The sequence below is a fragment of the Anolis carolinensis genome, chromosome 2, assembly GCF_035594765.1.
Source record: "Anolis carolinensis isolate JA03-04 chromosome 2, rAnoCar3.1.pri, whole genome shotgun sequence".
NCBI lineage: Eukaryota > Metazoa > Chordata > Lepidosauria > Squamata > Dactyloidae > Anolis > Anolis carolinensis.
In genome coordinates this window covers 193,361,098-193,383,403 of record NC_085842.1, presented here as the reverse complement: position 1 = coordinate 193,383,403, position 22,306 = coordinate 193,361,098, and the positions used below count along the sequence as shown (strand labels likewise).

The window sequence follows — 22,306 nt, the reverse complement described above, 5'->3', positions numbered from 1 at the left end:
CCTGATCATAGTGGTGTTGGTGTGATGCAGGTTGCAGATCTACAGCAGCGTGTTGTGCAGTGTCCAAGAAGAGCTCAGGTGCCTGAATGTCCTTAAGAGTCTTAATGGGGCCTCGAGTTGTTCGATCCTCTGCTCCATCAGAGTAATCTGTTTACACTTGGTGCAGGTGTAGTTGAGTAGTTGTTGTGCAAAGAAGGTGAACATGCCGCAACTTGTGCATGTGGTGGCAAGTATTTGCTGTTGATCCATCTCTTGGTGAGTGAAGTGACTGAGCAGGATTGTGTGTGTTATGGGCAGAATGCTATCCACCTTCCTGTGTGTGTGTTTTTAATGTTGTTTTGTTTATTTATATACTGTAAGAATGTGTTTTAATGTAGGGGTGAGTTCGCGAGCGCCGTCAGTGTCACGCCCAGGGCAACGAGAGCACTAAGAACCGACACACGGAGGCCAAAGTATCTAATATCTTTATTAAGAGAATATATAAGAATAATAAAAGCAAGTAGGAAATATAGTCCAATAAAAGACCTTTCAGGAAAGGTCAGAAATAGTCCAAAATTATATTGTCCAATATTTTATATTAGAGTCCAAAGTTGTAGATCCAAACCGAAACACACTCTATTCGCAAGCGATAGAGTGGGGAAACGTCCAAATTCCTTCCAAAGTTCAGAATAAGTCCATAGCAAAACTAGAAACACGGCTTGATACTAGAAGCAAGGTCCAAGGCTGGAAACAAGGCAAGATAGTTCTTGAATACTTGGCTAGACAAGGCAAGGCAAGGAACTGGAGTTGCGGACTTTGCGAAGTCCACACTTGGCTGGGACCACGAAATCACTCCCGAAGTTGATCTGTTGACTCCGCACGGAATCCTTCATGTTGGGCACTTTTAACTCGGTTTCATTTCTCTGCAGAGCAGGCTGAGCTTCTTTTCCCAAGGGAAAGGAGAGCGAAACACATCTCCTTCCAGATGCGTTCCTCCCTAGAGTTTCCCAGGGGAATATGGCTAATTAATGTCTTGTTTAGCTGCTAATCTCAAGCTCCTCCGAAATTGCTCTTTCTCACCCCGGCCCGCCGCATAGGACTGTTTCCTGGGAAAAGGAGGGGAGGCAGGGGAGAAGGCCTGTTCAAGGTCTTCCTTAATGGGCTTCCGGGTAGAATCATCAACAACAGGCATCTGGAAAGATTCCGGCTCCTGCTGAGCCGGCAAAAATCCCCTGTTTTCATCCTCATCAGCTACAATGGCGCCGGGATCAGAACTCCAAGGCCCATGAGACATCACAGTCAGGCGCGAGCGACGCTGGCTCAGAAAGCTTCAACAGGAAGCCAACACTTTCAATAACAATAGCCTTGCCTCAGCTTCCCAACAACAGCAGAGCAGCAAGCCTTAATTACAGCTAGCCCACACTCAAGAATCAGCACAGACTCAGGTTTTTAAAGGTAAAGAGTCCAACAGACAGGTTTTTAAGGCTATCTAAGAAAAGAGTAGGCAATCTAAGAAAAGAGTGCACGCTCTCAGGTTTTTAAAGGAAATCTTAGACAGGCCTTACCCAAACCAAGGAGCAAGCTGCCTTCCTGCTTCCTCTCCTCACCTCTGCGTGAACTCTGCGTGAACTTCTATTTAGCTAAGAATAGAGTATTTGAAATACCATCTGTTCTGATATGAATCTGCCTGATCATTAATGTGTGTAAAAAATTTAAAGTGTAAATTGAGTTCCATAAACACCTGGTATATTATCAACTAGTGGTAAAGCTGTTTAGAGCTAGCATGGTGTAGTGCTCTAAGACTTGGAAAAAGGGATTATGTGGCACTCTTAAGATTCACCAAATTAATTTTAGCATATACTTTTGTGGATTTCAGCCCACTTCTTCAGAAGTTGAAATGTTGTTATTGACATTGTAAATCTTCATTACAAGCCTGATAGTGTACTGTAAGGACAGAATTGAACGAGCCTGCTGCTACAATAAAATGCTGTTTAGTCATCATGTCCAATGTTGACCATTGTGTGTGTGTCTGTGCATGCATATCTATATCAATTTTGGTGGTTCTCTTAGTATCTTGTTGAGTTTTATTATTATCCTTATGGAAGTATGTTTTAGTCGTTGTGTTGCTTTATATGTGGCAATCTGCATATAAGTTGTATAAATAAATATTGTGTAAGAGACTAAAAGAGAAGACAAACCTTGAATCTCTTTACTAGCTGATTAGATCTTTTATTTCTGACCACAGTCTATCCAGGTGATAGCTGAAAGAGTTTAATTGTACTGTTTATCAAGCCTTGCCAACACTTATTTATTTTTATTGATGTTTGATTTTCAAAACTATTATATATGTATATCAAGTGAATACAGTATTTATTGGGCATAAAGGGTTGTAAGTGGAAATAGTTTAAGAAGTTTTGATCTAGATCACCTTCATTGAATTCACTGTGTGCACAAGTGTTCAGTCTTCTGCTCTGCTCCAAAGGGTGCTATTCTGATTGTTGATCACCGGCTATGCGAGACAGTCAATCAGTTAAACCAGCTAAAGTATCAAGTAGAGATGCGGAAGCAGCACCTGGAGGAGCTTCAGCTTCAATACAGTACCAAGGAGCAAGAGATCAATGAAATGCATGCACTGGAGGAAGGGGACCTTGAAGAAGCCAAGGTGAGAGAACCCTGAATTCCCTGGGAAGAAGGAGGCCAACATGCTCCACAAGAGATTTTCTTTCTCAGGTCTAAACCCCCACAAGGTAGGGTCAGGCTGAGTTTTTCTTTCCACCAGGGTCCCAATTTAGCTGAACTGTTTACAGAGTCCCAGTTTAATCTGAAACCCTAAGAAGAACATCAGTCCTAGTGAGTCACATGGACCATTGCTTATTCCTTACAAGGCATCTTTGTTGTTGACATTTTTTTTCTTTTATAAATGTCCATGGGTTTTTGCAAACTCAGGGAGCCTGAGGTAGTGCCTTCTAGATACTGTGGATTACCGTGCCCGTGGTTCCTGGTCATTAGCTATTCTGGCCTTGGATAAGGCAACTATAGATAAAGAACAAGTTTTTCTAATTTCCCTAGCCAATTCCCACAGGTTGTTTATGAGGCCAAAATCAAAGGCAAGGTTTTCAGAGAAGGATTTTTTCTTAAGCCACTAGAAGCCATTGCTTATCTATGGGTAGTAAAGCATGATCCATCTATAAGATGTGTCTTCAGCTATAGTTACATGGCTGGAATTTGAGATGTAAATGGCCATGGTTGGGTGACAGCATCTCCCAGAGGTTGGAAAATCTTAGATCCCACAACTGCTGCTCAGTCATAGAGTCGTTTCCGACTCTTCATGATCTCATGGACCAGTCCACGCCAGAACTCCCTGTCGGCTGTCGCTGCTCCCAGTTCCTTCAAGGTCAAGCCAGTCACTTCAAGGATACTGTCCATCTTTCCACAACTAGCATAGGGTAAAGTAAGCATAGTAAGGAAAATAATTCAGCCATCAATGAATATCACACATTCAGAGGCCTCCAGGGGGTGCAATTTTACTTGTAATTGCTATCTGCTCCCCCCCCTTCAAATATACAAATGGCCTGAAATAGCCATTCAGTTTCCAGAAAATGGTCAGATATGGCCCTTAGGAGATCAAAAATGAGACAAGAGTGATCGTGAATGCACACATTTTATTTTATTTATTTACAGTATTTATATTCCACCCTTCTCACCCCAAAGGGGACTCAGGGCGGATCACATTACACATATAAGGCAAACATTCCATGCCATAACATAGAACAGAGACAGAGACAAATGCAAATTCATCCCTCAGGGGCCCACTTGTCACTTAGATTTTATGGCATATACTACAAGAAAAGGGTGGTGCTTTGTCAGTGTCTGTTTTCCTTGTTTCCTGTGAGTATGTTTCCCATTTCAGTGCCACAAGTGCTTTGAGGTGGGGGAGAATGAGATTAATTTTCATAGTGGAGATCATTCTGACAATCCCGATCTCATTATTCTAAATGAAATACCATCTTCTGAAAAAGCATTGTCCTCTTAGAGCTGACAGCAACTATGGGAGAGGAAGACTGCTCTTGACCGCAACTTTGGAAGGGCAAAAAAATCAAAAAGTCTCCTGTCCTCTTTTGCTGCAGTTAAGATTCTGACCAGCCTTTCCTGTAGCTGCTATATATCAAAGAAAAGACAAATATAGACTTGGTAATTATATGATTAACACAATGTGCATTTTTGTTCTCAGCTGTTGAAGGCTAGTTATGGATGCAAAGCACAATAACCTCTCCCCCACGCCAGCAATATGTTACTGCCCATTAATCTTGTCCTTATTGTGGTTATGGAGCCCCTGTGGCGAAGGGTGTTAAAGCACTGAGCTGTTGAACTTGCAGACCAAAAGGTCGTAAGTTTAAATCCCAGGAGCGGAGTGAGCACCCGCTGTTAGCTCCAGCTTCTGCCAACCTAGCAGTTCGAAAACATGCCAATGTGAGTAGATCAATAGGTACCACTCAGGCGGGAAGGTAACGGCGCTCCATGCAGTCATGCCAGCCACATGACCTTGGAGGTGTCTACGGACAATGCCGGCTCTTTAGCTTAGAAATGGAGATGAGCACCAACCCCCAGAGTCAGACATGACTGGACTTAACATCAGGGGAAACCTTTACCTATGGTGGTTATATAGTTATATATTCTACCTTACATTTAACTGTCACAAATTAGCCTTGATCTCACAAGTTCTGTTTGAAGACAAGGACACTCATCTGTGGTAAAGAGAAGAGTAATTGATAGATTGAGTGGATTGCCAAATCAAGGACAAAGCACAGTTTCCTGGCACCTAAGCTTTAATTTGACCATTTGACACTAATGTCTTTCCAGTTGGTAGCATTGTACCAACTGGAAAGTAATTAAGTCATTCATTACTTAAATCAGAATGATTTATCCACCTGAATAGACAGAAGAGCACTAAATAGATATATCTCTACATAAAGCAATGAATTGTATTCTCCACTTCCAATGACTGGGTTTCATGTATTTTGGTTGCAAGTGAACCAGGATCTGGCACCAGAGAAAGGTCTGTAATTCAGTGCTATAAAATACATTTCATATATAAAATATCTTTGTTTTAGTTCCTTCTAGAGCTCATGACAGAACTGCAGGAAATCTGCAAGAGCAGCATTTAGATGAAAAATGAGCTCTCTCATTTGGTTTCCTATATTCACATTATGTCTCAAGTCAAGGCTTAATAAATTTGACAATGTATGCTTCCATTCCTATATATAAGAAGAAAGGTGTGCTTTAATTCTAAAAATCAAATAAGCATTCTTTAACATCTCAAAAATCCTCTAGCCAGCATTAGAAGCATTAATAACTTTATAGTCATATGTTAGTGTTGTGTCTAATCAGCATATTGATTATAATCAGCATTATTATATTATAATAACACATAAGTTTGTGCACTACACACTGAGTCTGTAGATTGCTTAAGAATATCATTCTTAATTTTTCAAATGCTAAAGTATATATTTTTAAAGAAATGTCCAACCTTTTTCTTGCACTCTTATCTTCTAAGGCATGCTGTTTTTTTCTATCTTTCCATTTTTTAAAAATAGCTGTTTTAAACAGCATTTTCCTTCTCCCATTATGCAGGACTCAACCCACTCCTGAAACTATGTGTATTAACAAATGAGAAGTTGCAGCTCAAAACTTGCCCCAAAAAGGGACAGAGCTACAGTGCCTTCAGCTTGCCAAATAATGCATGTGTAGGAAGCATAGGAAATGAGTGGTTTTGATGAACTTAATCCTTGAATCCTCATTCAGTGTTTTTTGTCTAAAATGTGAAAGTCATATTTGCATCCAGGCCACTTTCCCACTCATCATCATCCTGATAGCCAGCACAGATTTTCTTAAGGTCAATAGTTAGCTTTTCTTACTGACGAAGCTAGACTCACGTTATGTATTGAAGCAATAGTCAGGAATAATGGTAAAATCCAGAGAGGATTTACTTCGCTCTGGAAGCAGATCCATTGGGTGCTCCCTGGCCAGATCCATCATTTCTTTTTTTAAACAAGGAACAAACCACTAGTGTTCTTTGCTGTCTGAAAAATCTCTGCAAATGAGGCTCTTTCCACACTACTGAATAAAATCCCACATTTTCTGCTTTGAACTGGCAGTGTGGACTCAGATAACGCAGTTCAAAAAAATATTGTGGAATTTTCTGCCTTGATATTCTTGGTTAAATTACTGTGTGGAAGGGCCCTGAGAAAAACATTGGCGAAACTCCCATTCAGTTCCAGATCATTTGGTGTGGTTGCTAGTCTCAAATCTGTCTGAAAGATCTAATTCCTGTGCACAGAAGCCCTTTAGATTAGATAGAGCAGGGATATCTTTAAACTCAAATAGATTTTGGCTCCTACTTCAGTTTGTTTTGTTCCTGTTCAGATACTGCGTATGCTGGAAAACCGCCTGGAAAAAGCTCGGTTCAAGAATGACGAGGCTGTACGCATCACCAGCATGTACCAGAAACTCAAGGCACACATGCAGGTGAGACAGTGATCCACTTACAGGCAGTTGCTGAGAGGAAATTGCCTGCCACCTACCACCTTGGAGAAAGGAAGGGATATTTCAGCACATGCCGTTACATTGCCAACCAATTTGCAACTTCCAAGAGATGGCAATGCGGGTTTAGGATTAGATCAAATGCTCACTGAACCAAGGTCTGCATTAAAGGCTGTATAGTGAATGAGATTTGGCATGAAGTGGGTTTTTTGTGGTATATGAAGAGTGTAATAGATAGCCATTAGACAGCTCTCCAGTGATGCAGAAGGGGTGGTTTATTTTGGAAAGGGCATTTATAACCTTTTTGGAAAAAAGATCACAACTTTTATAGAAAAGCATGACCTTTCAGAGAAGAGCCAAAACCCCTTTAGAGTAGAATCTTCTTCTCAGATATAATTATGCAAGGCAATGTTACACTGAATAACCTGTTATCTCTGATCTGTTAGGAAAACAAAGATTTGCCAGTGCATAAAACAGCAGAACTTTAGAAGTGTTTTTCAGGGCCCAAATATATAAAACAACTTGTTTTATATCAGGCACTCAAGAGACAAAAATGAAATAGACTGATAAAAATAACATTTTTGGTTTACTCACAACCTTCATGTGTTCAGAAACCATAGAGTAAATGAAGCTGCATACCAGAACATACATACAGGCAACAGTAAGCAACAGGATCATAGATAAACATTACTAGAGAAGGCTTGAAGAAGGTTGTCATTTTCAACAGTTTAAGCACTTGTTAAGAGTTAAGCCTCACTATTAACCTTGGCAGAGATAAGGAAAAAAACTAAACACGCTTTGAGCTATGGAGAGAAAAAGTGGGGTATAAATAAAGGTAATAGGAATAATAATGACAACATGCCAACCTAGCAGTTCGAAAACATGCAAGCATGAGTAGATCAATAGATACCGCTCCGGCGGGAAGGTAACAGCGCTCAATGCAGTCATGCCGGCCATCTGACCTTGGAGGTGTCTACAGACAACGCCGGCTCTTCGGCTTAGAAATGGAGATGAGCACCAACCCCCAGAGTCAGGCATGACTGGACTTAACGTCAGGGGAAACCTTTACCTTTAAATGACCTCATGTGCTTTCTTGTAAGAATCTTAGGTCCCTTCTACACTGCCATATAATCCAGATTATCAAAGCAGATGATCCACTTTATCTGTATTATCTGAGTCTACACTGCCATATAATTCAGTTCAAAGCAGATAATCTGGATTTTATACAGCTGTGTACAAAGGGGCCTCAGTCTCACTGTGGCGGTGGCGGAAGCGTGTACCAGCCTAAAAACACTGTGCCTTTTGGTCCCGGGATAGGCTGGGCACTTAGGTACCTTGGGTAGCCATGTGCTGAATAAGTGGAGGGACTTGCTGTAAAATATCAGCTGCAGTAATTTTTTCATTAAGGAATCAAATTGTTCACAAGTGATACTAGTCTCAATTCCAAACAAATACTTTGAGCCGTTTTGAAGTGTATCCAGGCTCAGCTCTGAAAGGAACCCTTAAGAGAGTTACACAACCCAGAGTTTATTTTTGTTGTTGTTGTTGTCCTGCTGCTGTAATTGAGCAAGGCTTCAAGCTCTACCATTCATTCTGAGATCCTTTCTCCTACTTCTAGGAGAAGAGCCTCCACTTCCAGAACAAGCTGGATGCCCTGCAAGCTGAGATCTCACACCTGCAACATGAATTCAAAGAGCTGGAAAGCGTGGAGATTGAAGCACAAGATGCCCGCAATACAACTAGGGTAAAGGCATCTGATGGGATGGGATACCATATGAAGGAAGAGTAGTGGACATGTGATATGGGATAGCTCTGTCCAGCATCTTGTGGCAGGAGGTAAAGTGAGGTTCAGAATGATCCAACAATAGGTGAAACAATGCTGAATGTGCTGGCAATGGCAATGGATAGTGTGTATCTGGGGCATGCGGTAAAAAAATAGAGAGAGCCAACATGCTGTACACTAAAACTCTTGAGTCTTCGTCCCCACTTGACTATGGTGATGTTGAGCAAGTGCCATTCTCTCAATCTGAATAAATCTTGACAAGAAAATCTTGTGATAAGTGTCACCCTCTTGTGTCACCCTCAATCAAAACGTCTTGAAGGATAAGAGCAACAACATGGTAAAAAGGTAGTGAAGATGACAGAGTTTTTTTGATGCTTTGAGAGAAGAAATGTTTTCAGATACCCAGGGAAAGGTTTTGGAGAATCCCAGAGAAATCAGAGGTGGGGTTGACAGCGCCAGACTTTGATGGTTGTAAGTCCAAAGGAAAGCAATTCATTCATAAAAGCTACAGTTGAGAAACCAAGTAATTAACACCTAAAGTGCTAAAGCTACATGATGCCAACCAACAAAGGGGCCAGGACCTATTTTGAATTGAAACAGACCAGTTAACCAGGATCAAATGACAAAGCTGGGGATCTGCAGAAATAAATGTTATGTGAATAACACAAATACTATGAACCTTCAAAGTCACAATGGATGATTTGTATTAAACCACTTGAAACCTCTATGAAAATTTTTGATAAAACAGAATGCCCCCAATAAAAAGTATTGAAAAGCACGGCACATTTACGCTGACGATTTAGGTCAATTTCAAACCAGTACTGAAACCAGTTTCATTGTGTGGATTATTACATAGGAAATAATGCAACTGGTTTGAGGTCCGGGTGGTGATTACACAAATCATGGAGACTGACCTTGAACCAGTTCCAGAATCTGCAGTATCTGTGGCTTAACATCCATGGAAAATATATTTTATAAATGCCCCACCACTGGAATGTGTGTGCACGCATCAGCAGAGCACTTCCAGTGCCTGTACAGTTATTTGCATTCTGTGGGACCAATTTTGCTCCACAATATGATTTATATTGGAGCTCAATGTTGCACATAAAGGGCTTTCTTTCAGACTGCCCCCAACTTTGCTTATGTGTTTAAAGTCCTTAAAGCACGTTGCACCACTTTTGCAGAATATATTATCTAGCCACTACTGCAAACTTTATTAAATGGTCAGTGCTGATGGGGACATGCTTAGAAAATATACATTTTATAAAAATAAAAAAAATCAAAAGAGCATAAAGGTCTTCAAAATAATAATAATAATAATAATAATAATAATAATAATAATAATAATAATAATAATAAACTTTATTTATATCCTGTCCAAAGGGACTCAGGGTGAAGGGACTCAAGGCTTACAACATGAATAAATACAATAAAAATACATAGGAAATAAAAAATAAACAAAACAACACATCAGATCAATATAAGACAAAACAAAATAAACCAAAGCACGAATAAAAAAATTAAACAATAAGCTTTATAAAACATTATTTAAAATTAGTATTCTAAATTAACTCATCATCATTACAGAAATAATGACTGTTATTATTCTCCCCCTTGGAGCAGAGAAAGGTGGGATATAAATAAGGTAAATAAATATAAGACAAAGCACCAAGGACTGATGGACTTCCAAGCAATTTCTGTATGGAATGTCTAATAGAAATAGATCTTTTCCCCCAAAATAAATGGCTAATTTAGGTTTAAGCTTTTTTTTGTAGAGATAATTATTAAAACTTTATCATATTAGACAGAATTTCTGTTAAAATGCATAAAATAAAAGCTGAAACATTTTGTATTCTGAGCAGTTCACAGACCAGGAACTCTTGCTTGTGTCTCACATGACCATAATGAGCCAAATAGCAAGTGGGACATATTTACAACAGGAAAACAGTAGAGCCTGGTATCTTAGTGAAAAACTATTAGGAAGGAGTTTTCAGGAAGCAGAACGATCTGGCACTCACAGAAACCTAGGCTAGTGTCTCACCACCTCTGCAGGCTTATCTGGTTGTCCAAACAATACCTGAGAGTAACACAAATGCTTACAATATGCCCCAGTTTAGAGCTGTCAAGTATGTCACCTTCTCTTTTCCTTGCAACTGCAGGAGCAGCTCCAAATTCAAGAGGAAAACATTTATGGAGAACGAAAGGCCCGTGATAAGAAGCTGAAGGACCTCAAAAAGCTGATAGAAGAAAAAAGAGCACAGAATGAGCGTACAGAAAAACGGGTATTGTAGGATCATCTGCTTTGCCCATTCTTTCTCTTCCGGCTGGCTACAGGTTGACAGCAGAGTTTTACAATTTGACTTTTTTGGATTACAGCTCACAGATCCAATGGTTGTGTTGACTGAGAGATTCTGGGAGCTGTAGTCCAAGAAAGTAATTTTTCCAAGCACTTTTCAAGGGGATATTTTCTGTGCTATTCCTCCTTTAACACACGTATGTGAGCATGCACAAAGAATGCATCTACACTATAGAATGAGTGCAGTTTGATACCACTTTAACTGTCATGGTTCAATGCTGTGGAATCATGGGAGTTGTAGTTTGTTGAGGCACCAGCCCTCTTCAGCAAAGAAGGCTAAAAAAAACTCCTATGAAACTACTTGTAGTTTTACAGTAAGCTTAGGCAGTTAAAGTGGTGTCAAACTCCACTAATGCTTTAGTGTAAATGCACCTAAATATTTATATTTGTTTCGATACTAACTACCTTGAGACACAAGAGATAAGGCTTAATAACTCTTTAGCAGAATAGTGTTTAAGTGACTATTATAGGATAAATTTAAAGTGACTACTAGTGCCCGCATCACATTTCCATGAAGACCATAACACAGAAATCTAAGTTCAGGTTTAACCCTTCCTTCCTTAACCATTCTCCCAATGAAAATCACATATCCCATATTACAGTTTGCCTTAGGAAAAGTTCCCATTACAGATTGGGTCTCGCTTATCGGAAATGCTTGTGAAATGACCTTTAGCCGTGTTACATTACATCACAGAAAGAGCTATGGAAGGTACTGAGACTCCTATAGCACCTGGAAAACCTGTGTAACATCGTTTTGTCATACATATCTGCTAGCACTGGAGATTTTGCCAATATCATTCAACCTGAATTCAGACAGGCTACAAACCTTTTTGTCTTTCAGAATGAAAACTTACATTCATAGAATGTTGAATTCTGTCCACAGGCTCTGAAGAACAGAAAAATTCTAGCTCTAAGGCCCAGTGTTTTGAAGGAGTTGCCTGTCTGACCCACAGTCTTTTTCTAGTCTCTTTTCCCTCCAGGGCTGATTTATTTCCAATCAGTGATCAAAGTCAACAGGGAGGATGTTCCTGCTCACTGATAAAGGCAGGCTGAAACCCTGCTGTGATTCCCTCAGATAAAACAAGACAAAAGGAGATTTGAAGGGATTTAAACATTAAACCTAGTGCTTTTCTACACAGGTTTTAAATACTTTCTGACCTGTGTTTGGACTTGGGTTTATTCCCAAGCAGCCATATGTAAAATTGAGCTGAATTCCATTGAACCACAGCTACTTTGTTTTGGCCCTGACTCTTATGTCCTTAATCTCCTTCTTCTATTACAACTCAAACCCTAAAAACAAAGGAGAAAGGTTCAGCTCTGATAAAAAGGCCTAAAACAAAAAGTCATTCATTAGCTTTAATACAGTGGTTCTCAACCTGTGGGTCCCCAGGTGTTTTGGGTTACAACTCTCAGAAATCCCAGCCAGTTTACCAGCTGTTAGGATTTCTGGGAGTTGAAGGCCAAAACATCAGGGGACTCACAAGTTGAGAACCACTTCTTTAATGGAATGTTATAAAAGGATTTCTTCCTTTCAGAAACATGGAATAATAATTCCAGCCATTTCAGCCTTTCCATTTCCTGTACTTTGGTCCTTTCACACTGTCCATAATAACTGGAAGCAACTCTCTAACTAGGACACGGCCTTCCTAGATCCTTTGTCTCAGACCTGTTTCTTACCCACATTCATTTGCCCTTCTATTAGCCATCATACTTTCTTTAGAGGTGGTGGCCCAGTGGATTGGTCTTCACTCCCTCCCTCTGCAAATCCTTATTCTCCGCTTCCAGAGTCTTGGAAGTTCCCCCTCACCCACTTAATATGAGAGCCAGTTTTGTTTCTTTCTTTCTGAGGCAGGCTTTAATTGGGGTGACTTGATTAATTGGAAATGAAGTTGCTCTAATGGCAGTGCCATTAAATCCATTGAGGTTTCTCCCATGGCAGAGAAATGGGATTAGTTGATTTTTGGAGCTCCATGGTTGGATTATTCAGGGCCTTTTGCTAATGTGTATGAAATGTAAAAGTAATCCTTGCACGTTTCTTGATTTTCCTCCACACCAGACCAACTATGCCCTGTAAATTTTGGTTGGTATCATCTGTACTTTGGAATACAATTGAGTTTTCTGCACCCCACCAGTTATCTAGAACATAAGCACAAGTGGTCATAATAGAGTGATTAAAAGGGAATCTAGGCCAGAGCTTTTTATAGTGTGGGTCCCAGCCACAAATGGCGTCCCCTTAGTTCAGTGCAACTGCATCCCCTTGCTTGAAGAAAATCTGATTTCTTTTTGTTACCTTTATTTACTTGCAGAGTATGGCTTGCAATAGGATGGGACAGCGAGAGAGCAAATGTCGACTTTGTCATTTTATATATGGGACGTCGTTTTACTGCACCTTTGTATGTTGTGGGATTTGAGCATCCACTTATTTTATCTGCAGTATAAATCCATTGGTTTTGGTATCTGTGGTTTCTGGAACCAAACCATAGCAGATGCTGGGGGCCTCTGTATTTTACTTAAGGGGTTTGGTTTTTATGTACTCAGAACTTAGGTGTGCACTAATTGTTTTGCTCTGGTACAGCTGGTCCTCTATATTTATGGATTTAATCATCCAATATTCCAAAAAAGTTAAATTTGTATACGTATTTTTTATATACCCAGGGTCATATAAAACTTTCTTGCACAAAAAGGGCTCACAGGTTGGAAAAGTTTAGGAAGCTCTCATCTAGACAGTAGATATTCCACAATGAGAGAGAAGTCAAATCTACCAACTTGGAGCTGCTCCTGATGACTGAGCCATTTGTACAGGAAAACATTACATCAGTAGGCTAAAATAGCTAGATAAATACCTGAGGTCTGCCAAGGTAAATGCTGGATAGGGCTCCTGTACAGTTAAAGGCAAGGGAGAATGTTGGCAACCAGGTAACAAGCAACACCTGCTGAAACCCTCTTTTGTGATCAAATTTTAAAGTTACAGGAGTCGTCTCCAGTTTTCACTCTGGCAAGCCTTGTAGGCAAGCCTTGTAGGCATAAACCTTTTACCAAAGTTCAAAGATGGAACATACCTCACATGATCAACCTGTTTTTTAAAACTTATAATAATTTTGCCGCCGCCTCCCCCCCCCCCCCCCCCAACTTCACATCAGGAAGTGAAATGGAAGTCAATTTCAGTTTTGAAAAAAAGTCACACTGGTTTTAAAACATTCCATGGTGGAAGGATGTGGGAGGCATTTGAGGAAGAAGGGGGTGCATCTTGGGTGCTGCCAAAACAGCCTCTAGATCCACGTGCAATTGCAGGTTGCACTTTCCCCACCTCCTATTTTAAAACAGTTACTTGTTAAAGTGTTTCATTTTCTCTTTCAGTCTCAAAAGGATCATGTCCCATTTGGAGCTGAAGAGCTGCGCAGAGAGCCCATGCAGGGAAAAGCAAGCATCCTGAAGAACAAACAAGCCTTGTTCACTGCATCAGAGGCCTTTGAGAAGATTCGAGCCACAACTGGCGTTGCAGACGCAGATGTAAAAGCTTTTCCCCCATCTATTCCTATGCCTCTTCCCTGTTGAATCCTTGTCTCATGTGCAGAAGATATTAGATTACAGCCAGCATCACACTCCCAGTCACTTCCAGAATGAGATGCTGATTTCTCAGTCTGTTGTCCATTGGAGCATTGCTATGGCGAACAGGATGAATATGATGATGATGAATATGATGATGATGATGATGATGATAATAGCTTTATTTTTATATCCTGCCACCATCTCCCTAAAAGGACTCCAAGTGGCTTACAAGCAGTACCAAGCCCAGTACAACTAAAGGCACATTCAAAAACATGCTGCTGCTCAGTCATTTAGTCGCCTCCGACTCTTCGTGACCTCATGGACCAGTCCACGCCAGAGCTCCCTGTCGGCCGTCACCACCCCCAGTTCCTTCAAGGTCAACCCAGTCACTTCAAGGATACCGTCCATCCATCTTGCCCTTGGTCGGCCTCTCTTCCTTTTTCCTTCCATTTTCCCCAGCATCGTGATCTTTTCCAAGCTTTCCTGTCTCCTCATGATATGGCCAAAATACTTCAGCTTTGCCTCTAATATCCTTCCCTCCAGTGAGCAGCCGGGCATTATTTCCTGGAGGATGGACTGGTTGGATCTTCTTGCGGTCCAAGGCACTCTCAGGATTTTTCTCCAGCACCAGAGTTCAAAAGCGTCTATCTTCCTTCACTCAGCCTTCCTTATGGTCCAGCTCTCGCATCCATAGGTTACTATGGGGAATACCATTGCTTTGACTATGCGGACCTTCGTTGCCAGTGTGATGTCTCTGCTCTTCACTATTTTGTCAAGGTTGGCCATTGCTCTCCTCCCAAGAAGTAAACATCTTCTGATTTCCTGGCTGCAGTCTGCATCTGCAGTGATCTTTGCACCAAGAAATATAAAGTCTGTCACTGCCTCCACGTTTTCTCCCTCTATTTGCCAGTTATCAATAGGTGTAGTTGCCATGAACTTGGTTTTCTTGACGTTTAACTGCAACCCAGCTTTTGCACTTTCTTCTTTCACCTTGGTGATAAGGCTCCTCAGCTCTTCCTCACTTTCGGCCATCAGAGTGGTATCATCTGCATACCTAAGGTTGTTAATGTTTCTTCCAGCAGTTTTAGCTCCGGCCTTGGATTCCTCAAGCCCCACATGTCGCATGATGTGTTCTGCGTACAAATTGAATAGGGAGGGTGAAAGTATGCAGCCCTGCCGTACTCCTTTCCCAATCTTGAACCAGTCTGTTGTTCCGTGGTCTGTTCTTACTGTGGCTACTTGGTCTTTGTACAGATTTCTCAGGAGACAGACAAGGTGACTTGGTATCCCCATACCACCAAGAACATGCCATAGTTTATTATGATCCACACAGTTAAAGGCTTTAGAATAGTCAATAAAGCAGAAGTAGATGTTTTCCTGAAACTCCCTGGCTTCTTCCATTATCCAGTGGATATTGGCAATTTGGTCTCTGGTTCCTCTGCCTTTTCTAAACCCAGCTTGGACATCTGGCAACTCTTGCTCCATGTATTGCTGGAGTCTGCCTTGTAGGATCTTGAGCATTACCTTACTGGCATGGGAGTTAAGTGCCACTGTACGGAAGTTTGAGCATTCTTTAGCGTTTCCCTTTTTTGGTATGGGGATATAAATGGATTTTTTCCAATCTGATGGCCAATCTTGTGTTTTCCATATTTGCTGGCATATGGCATGCATCACCTTGACAGCATCACCTTCTAAGATTTTAAACAGCTCAGCTGGGATCCCGTCGTCTCCTGCTGCCTTGTTGTTAGTAATGCTTCTTAAGGCCCATTCAACCTCACTCCTCAGGATGTCTGGTTCTAATTCACTCACCACACCGTCAAAGCTATCCTCTATATTATTATCCTTCCTATACAGATCTTCTGTATATTCTCGTCACCTATTCTTGATCTCTTCAGCTTCTGTTAGGTCCCTGCCATCTTTGTTTTTGATCACGCCCATTTTTGCCTCCAAAGTTTCTGATTATCTGGAAGAGATCTCATGTCCTTCCTATCCTATTGTCTTCTTCCACTTCCATGCATTGCTTGTTCAAAAATTCAAAAACATAATACATACATAACAATCTGATTAAACAATTAAAAACAGCAGAATATAAAAACAGCCATTAAAATGTTTCAAAACAAACATTAATCACCAGAACCATGGATAAGGCGAGCAAGATCAGAAATTGAAGCGGGATGTCTCAGAAAAGATATCTGACCTGCTTTGCCTTCACCAAAGCAGTGTCCTGACAATCAGGCCTAATGTAGTATTAAAACTCCTATTCTGCATATGCATATTTGGAAGTAAATTCTAGAAGTACTTACTTACTTCTGAGTCCACATACTTTGGACAGGGCTGTCCACCTGCTTTTAAGGAGAAAAAGCAGCTAATGTTCCCACAATATCAGTTCTGTAAAAGGTCTTTACAAATTGTCTTAAAATGACCTTCCTGTTTGTACCCACAAATTCTGGAAGAAGGGCAGGCTGTTCTTGAGGAAAGGGAAGGGTCCTTCTATCACAGTGTCATGAATCCAGTTGCCCAATTCACCCCTAGGATGAAAGTTGCTGGTTCATATCCGTGAGACAGGGTGAGCTCTAGCTTGCAGGGACATGAGAGAAGCCTCCCAGCAGGATGGTAACTCATCTAGGCATCCCCGGGCAATGTCTCTGTAGACGGCCAATTCTCTCACACCAGAAGCGACTTGCAGTAGGTTTACAAATTGCTTTTGACACATTTTTTAAAAAAAAAACAGGATTCTCCATTAAAAACAAAATGCCACCTACTCAGAATATGGAATTGTAAATTCTTGCTCAGTCTCCTTTGAAGTGGGATAGAAGGTAGGGAGGGTTTTGCTGCAATCTGGAGTAATCTGACAGGAGAACAACAAATAGAATTGACATGTGAAGTGATCTGAATAGAAGTAAATGTAGCTGCCCAATGCAAAGTGGGAGAAGGCATTTTCTGGGCATCTTTCCTTTCTCTTAATCAGCGTTGATTGATTCTCAGTCTGATTTTTCAGCAGCCCCAGCAAATCTCATGACTGTTGCCTGCTGGTACACCCTTGACGCCACAAATCTATAGTTGCTCAGGGCACTGATCATTCATCTGTGACTACAAAACTTGCTTTCTATGCACCAGGAGCTGCTAGCCAATCAAAATTTTATAGTCCCCTCTGTAGCAAACTGTCACCTTCTGATTTCCATAAAATTTGCTCTTGTCCTGGAAAAGGAGTCAGTTTTGGTCATGGCCTTGGCCTTTTGACATCTGTTTGGGATCTGGTTGTGAATGAAGCTTGTACTTGAGTTTCTGAAAGTGCCCCTCCTGCCCAATCCTACTCAGCCTGGTAATAAAAGTCACTCTTGGGAAATTGCAGGTCCTTTTATGTCTCTAGCTGGGCCTGTCTATCTGTGTCCTCAACAGGAATGCTGCTGTGCCAGCAGCAGGCATAGGCTTGCAGCCAAGTTATATCTGCTGAATCAATTGTTGCTTCCTGGCAGGAGGCAGAGCTGACAGGAATCAGCCATTAGTATGGCTTCAGGGCACTCATATAAGTGGGCACATGGAGGGCAAAAGGCCAAGGGCATGACACCCGGATCTGTTTTTGTGTGGCACAGCTGAATCAGCTGAACCAAGAAATCTTGGCTGGGTGGTGAAATTCATGAAAATCAGGTTTCACCTATTGTGTATTCTGAATAAAATACTTGTTCAGCTGCTCTCCTTGGCTTCTAGTTGGGAGCCATGTCTCTCCATTAAAAAGCTGCTCTTCTGCAATATTCAGTGCCACAAACATAGCACTTTCTGTTAGGATGGTGTCTGGATCAATCTTTACTATGTTTGATCAAGTGAGGCGAGCCACAAGATAACTGATTCTGTTATGTTCAAAATATCTTTATATTGGCCCATGATACTGGCAATTGTCTGCCACCACATAATATTTGCCCAGACTCTTAAGCTTTCCAGAGCTTTTCATAACACCCTGTTCACAACACTGGAAGCACTCTTAACTAAAAGAATACTCCATGTGCTACCACCCCCACAATCCTTTCTACCATACATTACATTTGCAGACCCTTGCTTCAGCCATTGTCTCAGCTGTATACCACTTATTCTTGAACTGGTGGTCACTATCCATTCCATTAGATCTGCTTGAGCTGTAAGAATGGGCATTTGGTCTACCTGGTGGCCAAGGAGAGCTAGGCATTATCGTGGTTCCACTTACTGGACATTATGGGATGGGGACCTAATAACTGTGACTGGTAAGATCCTTCAGGGCTTACATTTTTCTCAGTCCTCATGTTATCTTGACAGGATGTTATAGCCTGCTTTGTGGCTCTAGAAGAAACCTTCAAGCAACTGGAAAACATGAAGGATGATAATGAAAAATCCCAGGTACTGCTCAGAGAGGAGAAGAATGCATTGCAACGTGAATTCGAACATGAAGAGTACTCAGGCGAGGCCCGGAAGGTGGGGTAAGTTGGTTCTTCAGTGTTCTTGCTTTGGGATACTGACTTTGGCACACCTGGGGAAAGCAAGGTATAACTGCTGTTAGTCATGCAGCATGGGCTAATTATTGCCTCCTCCAACCAACTTTGAAGGATATGATGGTTGAAATTAGGATGACTACAATCTGGGCCTCATGACCTTTTTCTGGATTTTGATTTTTATCTCAAATCCACTCCAGGGCCGAGAACCTGATGAAGGAATTGTGTGAATACCAGAAGAGGGATGAAAAGAGGCAGAATGCAACGCAAGAAGAACTGGATAAAGTGAACCGTTTTCTGCTGGATGCCAAGGCTGGAGTGGAACATTTGGCCTCCAAAGTACAACATATCAAACTGGTGAGCGTTCCATTTCATCTACCTGCTGCAACCATTTGCCCTCACTTTGCAGCTCAGTCAGAGAGGCATTCCATGAACCAGACTAATGCTGGCAGAAACAGAAGCATCTGGTCTGTATGGCCTAATGGCACCTCTGAGTTGTTCCCCTCCATGAGGCTCTGCATTGTGTGGAGCTGGCTGAGGCACTTTGTATGGGAAGAAAGGAAAGGAAATGTAATAATTTTCATGCGGACCATAACATAGTTGATGAAGGGGCTGCAAGACAGGACTCCTGGTTTCTATTCTGACCCAAATAATAGGTTGTAAGATGGAAAAACTAAGAAGCAGGGTTTCTGGGTTCTCCTCCCTTTCTCCCTGTCACTCCCAACATTTATTTCTCCAGTAAACAAGGCCAGGAGCTAGTAAACATTTTCTCTTTTACCTAGGAAGATAGCCACTTTGCTTCCACTGAATTGGATGAGAAAGCCCCCGACTACGTGCTTGACCTCTTAGCCCAAACCGAGGAGAAATTTCTCTATCTGCTGCAGTTCCTCAAGGACCGAGACAAGCAGGAGCTTCTCAAGAGAATTGAAGAAGTGGAGGTGGGTCCAGAGATAGCTAACTTCCCCCATTTCCCCAAAATTAATCCATTTTCATTAAGTTCAGTTTCAAATTATCAGATCTAGAATCGTAGAATCATGGAGTTGGAAGAGACCTCAAGGGCCATCCAGTTCAACCCCCAGTCAGGGAGGAAAACAATAATCAAAGCATCTCTGACAAACGGTCATCCAGCCTCTGTTTAAAAGCTTCTAAGGAAGGAGCCTCCACCTCACTCCGAGGCAGAGAGTTCCACTGTTGAACAGCTCTTGCAGGCAGGAAGTTCTTCCTGATGTTCAGCTGGAACCTTCTTTTCTGGAATTTTAATCTATTGCTCCGTGCCCTACTCACCAGGGCAGCAGAAAACAAGCCTGCTATGCTTTCCTAATGACATCCTTTCCGATATTTATATATGGCAATCATGTCTCCTCTCAGCTTTTTCTTCTGAAGGCTAAACATGCCCAGCTCTTTAAGCCGCTCCTCATAGGGCATGATCTCCAGGCCTTTGATCATTTTAGTCAACTTCTAGACATGTTTAAGTTTGTCAGTATCCCTCTTGAATTGTGGATATGCAAGAATTGTCTATATCTGCCCAACATAATTTCAAATAGCAATCAACACTTTATCTCCCTCTCTTTAGTTTTGCAAAATGTCACACACACACACACATACCCACAACATTCATTTTAACATCTTATAACCCAGGATAGGCAGAGGATGGCCCGCAAACCATCCAATGCATCCTAGGAGACATGGGGGCATTTTTGCCACATTTTGTTGGCACTCTGGCCCATTTTAGGCTCGGGAATGACATTTTAAAAACGCATAGTGAACATGAAGTGATTTCTACTGATTCCCTAGTGTGAAACATGGCATGTTCTAGGCTTAAAATTGCCACATACACCCTAAAAATATGATTTTAGAAGGGAACATTTTTTATTTTATTTTTTGTAGTGGTTCAGCCTTCTCAGCCCTTTAAAACCTCACAAATGCCGATTCCTGTTCTAGATTAAAGAAACAGAAATATCTAGGTCATCAAGGCAGTTCTCTGTTATTAAGAAATATTAAGGTTCTTTTATTAAATCAAATGGTACTAGCAAGTACCAAAGCAAAATGTCACCCAATTAAAATAGAACAGGTAATACTTCTGAAAATAAGATTTAATAGTCATCTTATTGATAGATTGGCTTGCTTAACATATTATAAATAGGAGAGGATGTTGAGAGAGAAAGTGATAACTTGCTATGAAAGTTGATAGAAAATGTAAACTGGTCACTTTTCAGTTCACAGCTCATTCTCTTAGCTTTTACATGATAGGAGTGCTTTGTTATCCCCCCCTTTTTATGTGGTTTATAGTACATTTCCATAGATAATCTTTTGCCTGTGGCTCTGAAGGCACAGTTAGATTTGGAGGAAACCAGACAGGTTTGGGCTACCAGCTCTGGCAGTCTTTTCCCCAAAACATACAATTTCCCCCTCCCATTCTGTGACTGCTGTAGTCTAAATTCCACCCTTGTTATTGTTACAGTTCCATACAAGGCTTGAGAGGAAGTTACCTGCCTATAACACCAGGGTCAAACTTCCCATGTCTCAAAAAGCAGATATATATGGTAAGTAACTTGGCCAGCAATGCACAGATCTTCTTACACATTTATGGAACAGAAAAAATGTTTACAAAAAGATCCTTCCAAAAAATACAAGGTCTGTGCAAAGCCTGAGCAATACGCAAAGAGCTGATAACTAGTGTTTCTGCATACTGTTTGGAGGCTTAGTCCTACCACAGTTCTGTGCTGGTGTAGCACGTGTTCATGAACACATAATGCAGCTTCCTGGTTTTTCCATTTTAATTCTTAAAAAAAATACAAAACAAAACTGCAAACCTCCAGCCCTTAAGGGGTAGGTAGTTGTGAAAATGTGTTTTCCAAGTGCCTTGCTGCTTAGGGTGAAGTGTCACTTGAGGCAAGGTACTCTGGAAGGGATGGTTTAGACTAGGGGCAAACTCATTTTCATGGAGGGCCACATCAGCTTCATGATTGCCTTCAAAAGGCTATTGAATCCATGGACAGAGAATCTATGGAAATAGAGGACCAACTATACTACCTTTTTTACATTGTGGTTGGTATTCTTGAGTTTTTACCCAGTTTGGATCCCCAGATGTTATCATTTTTTAGTATCTGCCATACAGGCTGGGGGTAATGGAAACTGCCACCCAACAGCACTTGTGGCTCTGAGGTTGGGGAAAGGTTAAAGGCATTTTAAAGTCAGACATCATATCTACAAACCTTGTATCTAAATCCAAACCCCACAATTCTGACTAAACAGAATAAACTTCAGCCTTTCAGATGTGGCTGTATCACACCTCCCTTCAAGTCTAATTGTGTTGTCTATTGATGAGGAATATAGGAGCTGTAGTCCAGCATCTGGGAAGCCATATAAAATGACATGGTGGGCTGGATTCAGTGGGCCTTGACACGTGTGGCTTAGTCATTTGCCTGTGCCAAAGTGCAGGAAGTTGTCTTAGCCATCTTCAAAGAATACCTTACCTGCAAAGACAACTGCCCCCAAACGTCAGTTATTTGGGAAACATGAAGCACTAAGCTGGAAATCTTCCTCCACCACTGCTGTTTCCACCTTTCTTTGCTACTGGTTGCACCCATGTTCTTTTTTCTCTGGTCACAGACACATTTCCTTCCACCAATGTAGTTA

The 22,306-nt window shown here is 41.3% G+C and overlaps 1 protein-coding gene across 2 annotated transcripts in view; it reads left to right on the top strand.

Moving 5' to 3' along the window:
• odad3 (outer dynein arm docking complex subunit 3) overlaps window positions 1-22,306 on the top strand; it is a 32,463-nt gene that overhangs the window by 7,965 nt on the left and 2,192 nt on the right. The window contains exons 4-12 of one of the 2 annotated variants that reach the window (XR_010003900.1): window positions 2,462-2,641; window positions 6,403-6,504; window positions 8,138-8,263; window positions 10,462-10,584; window positions 14,016-14,168; window positions 18,495-18,655; window positions 18,868-19,024; window positions 19,454-19,605; window positions 21,129-21,210. Coding sequence is in view for 1 of the 2 variants with exons in the window: in XM_003216823.4 (XP_003216871.1) it covers window positions 2,462-2,641; window positions 6,403-6,504; window positions 8,138-8,263; window positions 10,462-10,584; window positions 14,016-14,168; window positions 18,495-18,655; window positions 18,868-19,024; window positions 19,450-19,605; window positions 21,129-21,210 (1,240 nt within the window). In the remaining variant the exon portion in view is untranslated. Of the gene's footprint in view, window positions 1-2,461; window positions 2,642-6,402; window positions 6,505-8,137; window positions 8,264-10,461; window positions 10,585-14,015; window positions 14,169-18,494; window positions 18,656-18,867; window positions 19,025-19,449; window positions 19,606-21,128; window positions 21,211-22,306 lie in introns of those variants that run through there. The other variant, XM_003216823.4, reaches the window with a different exon arrangement.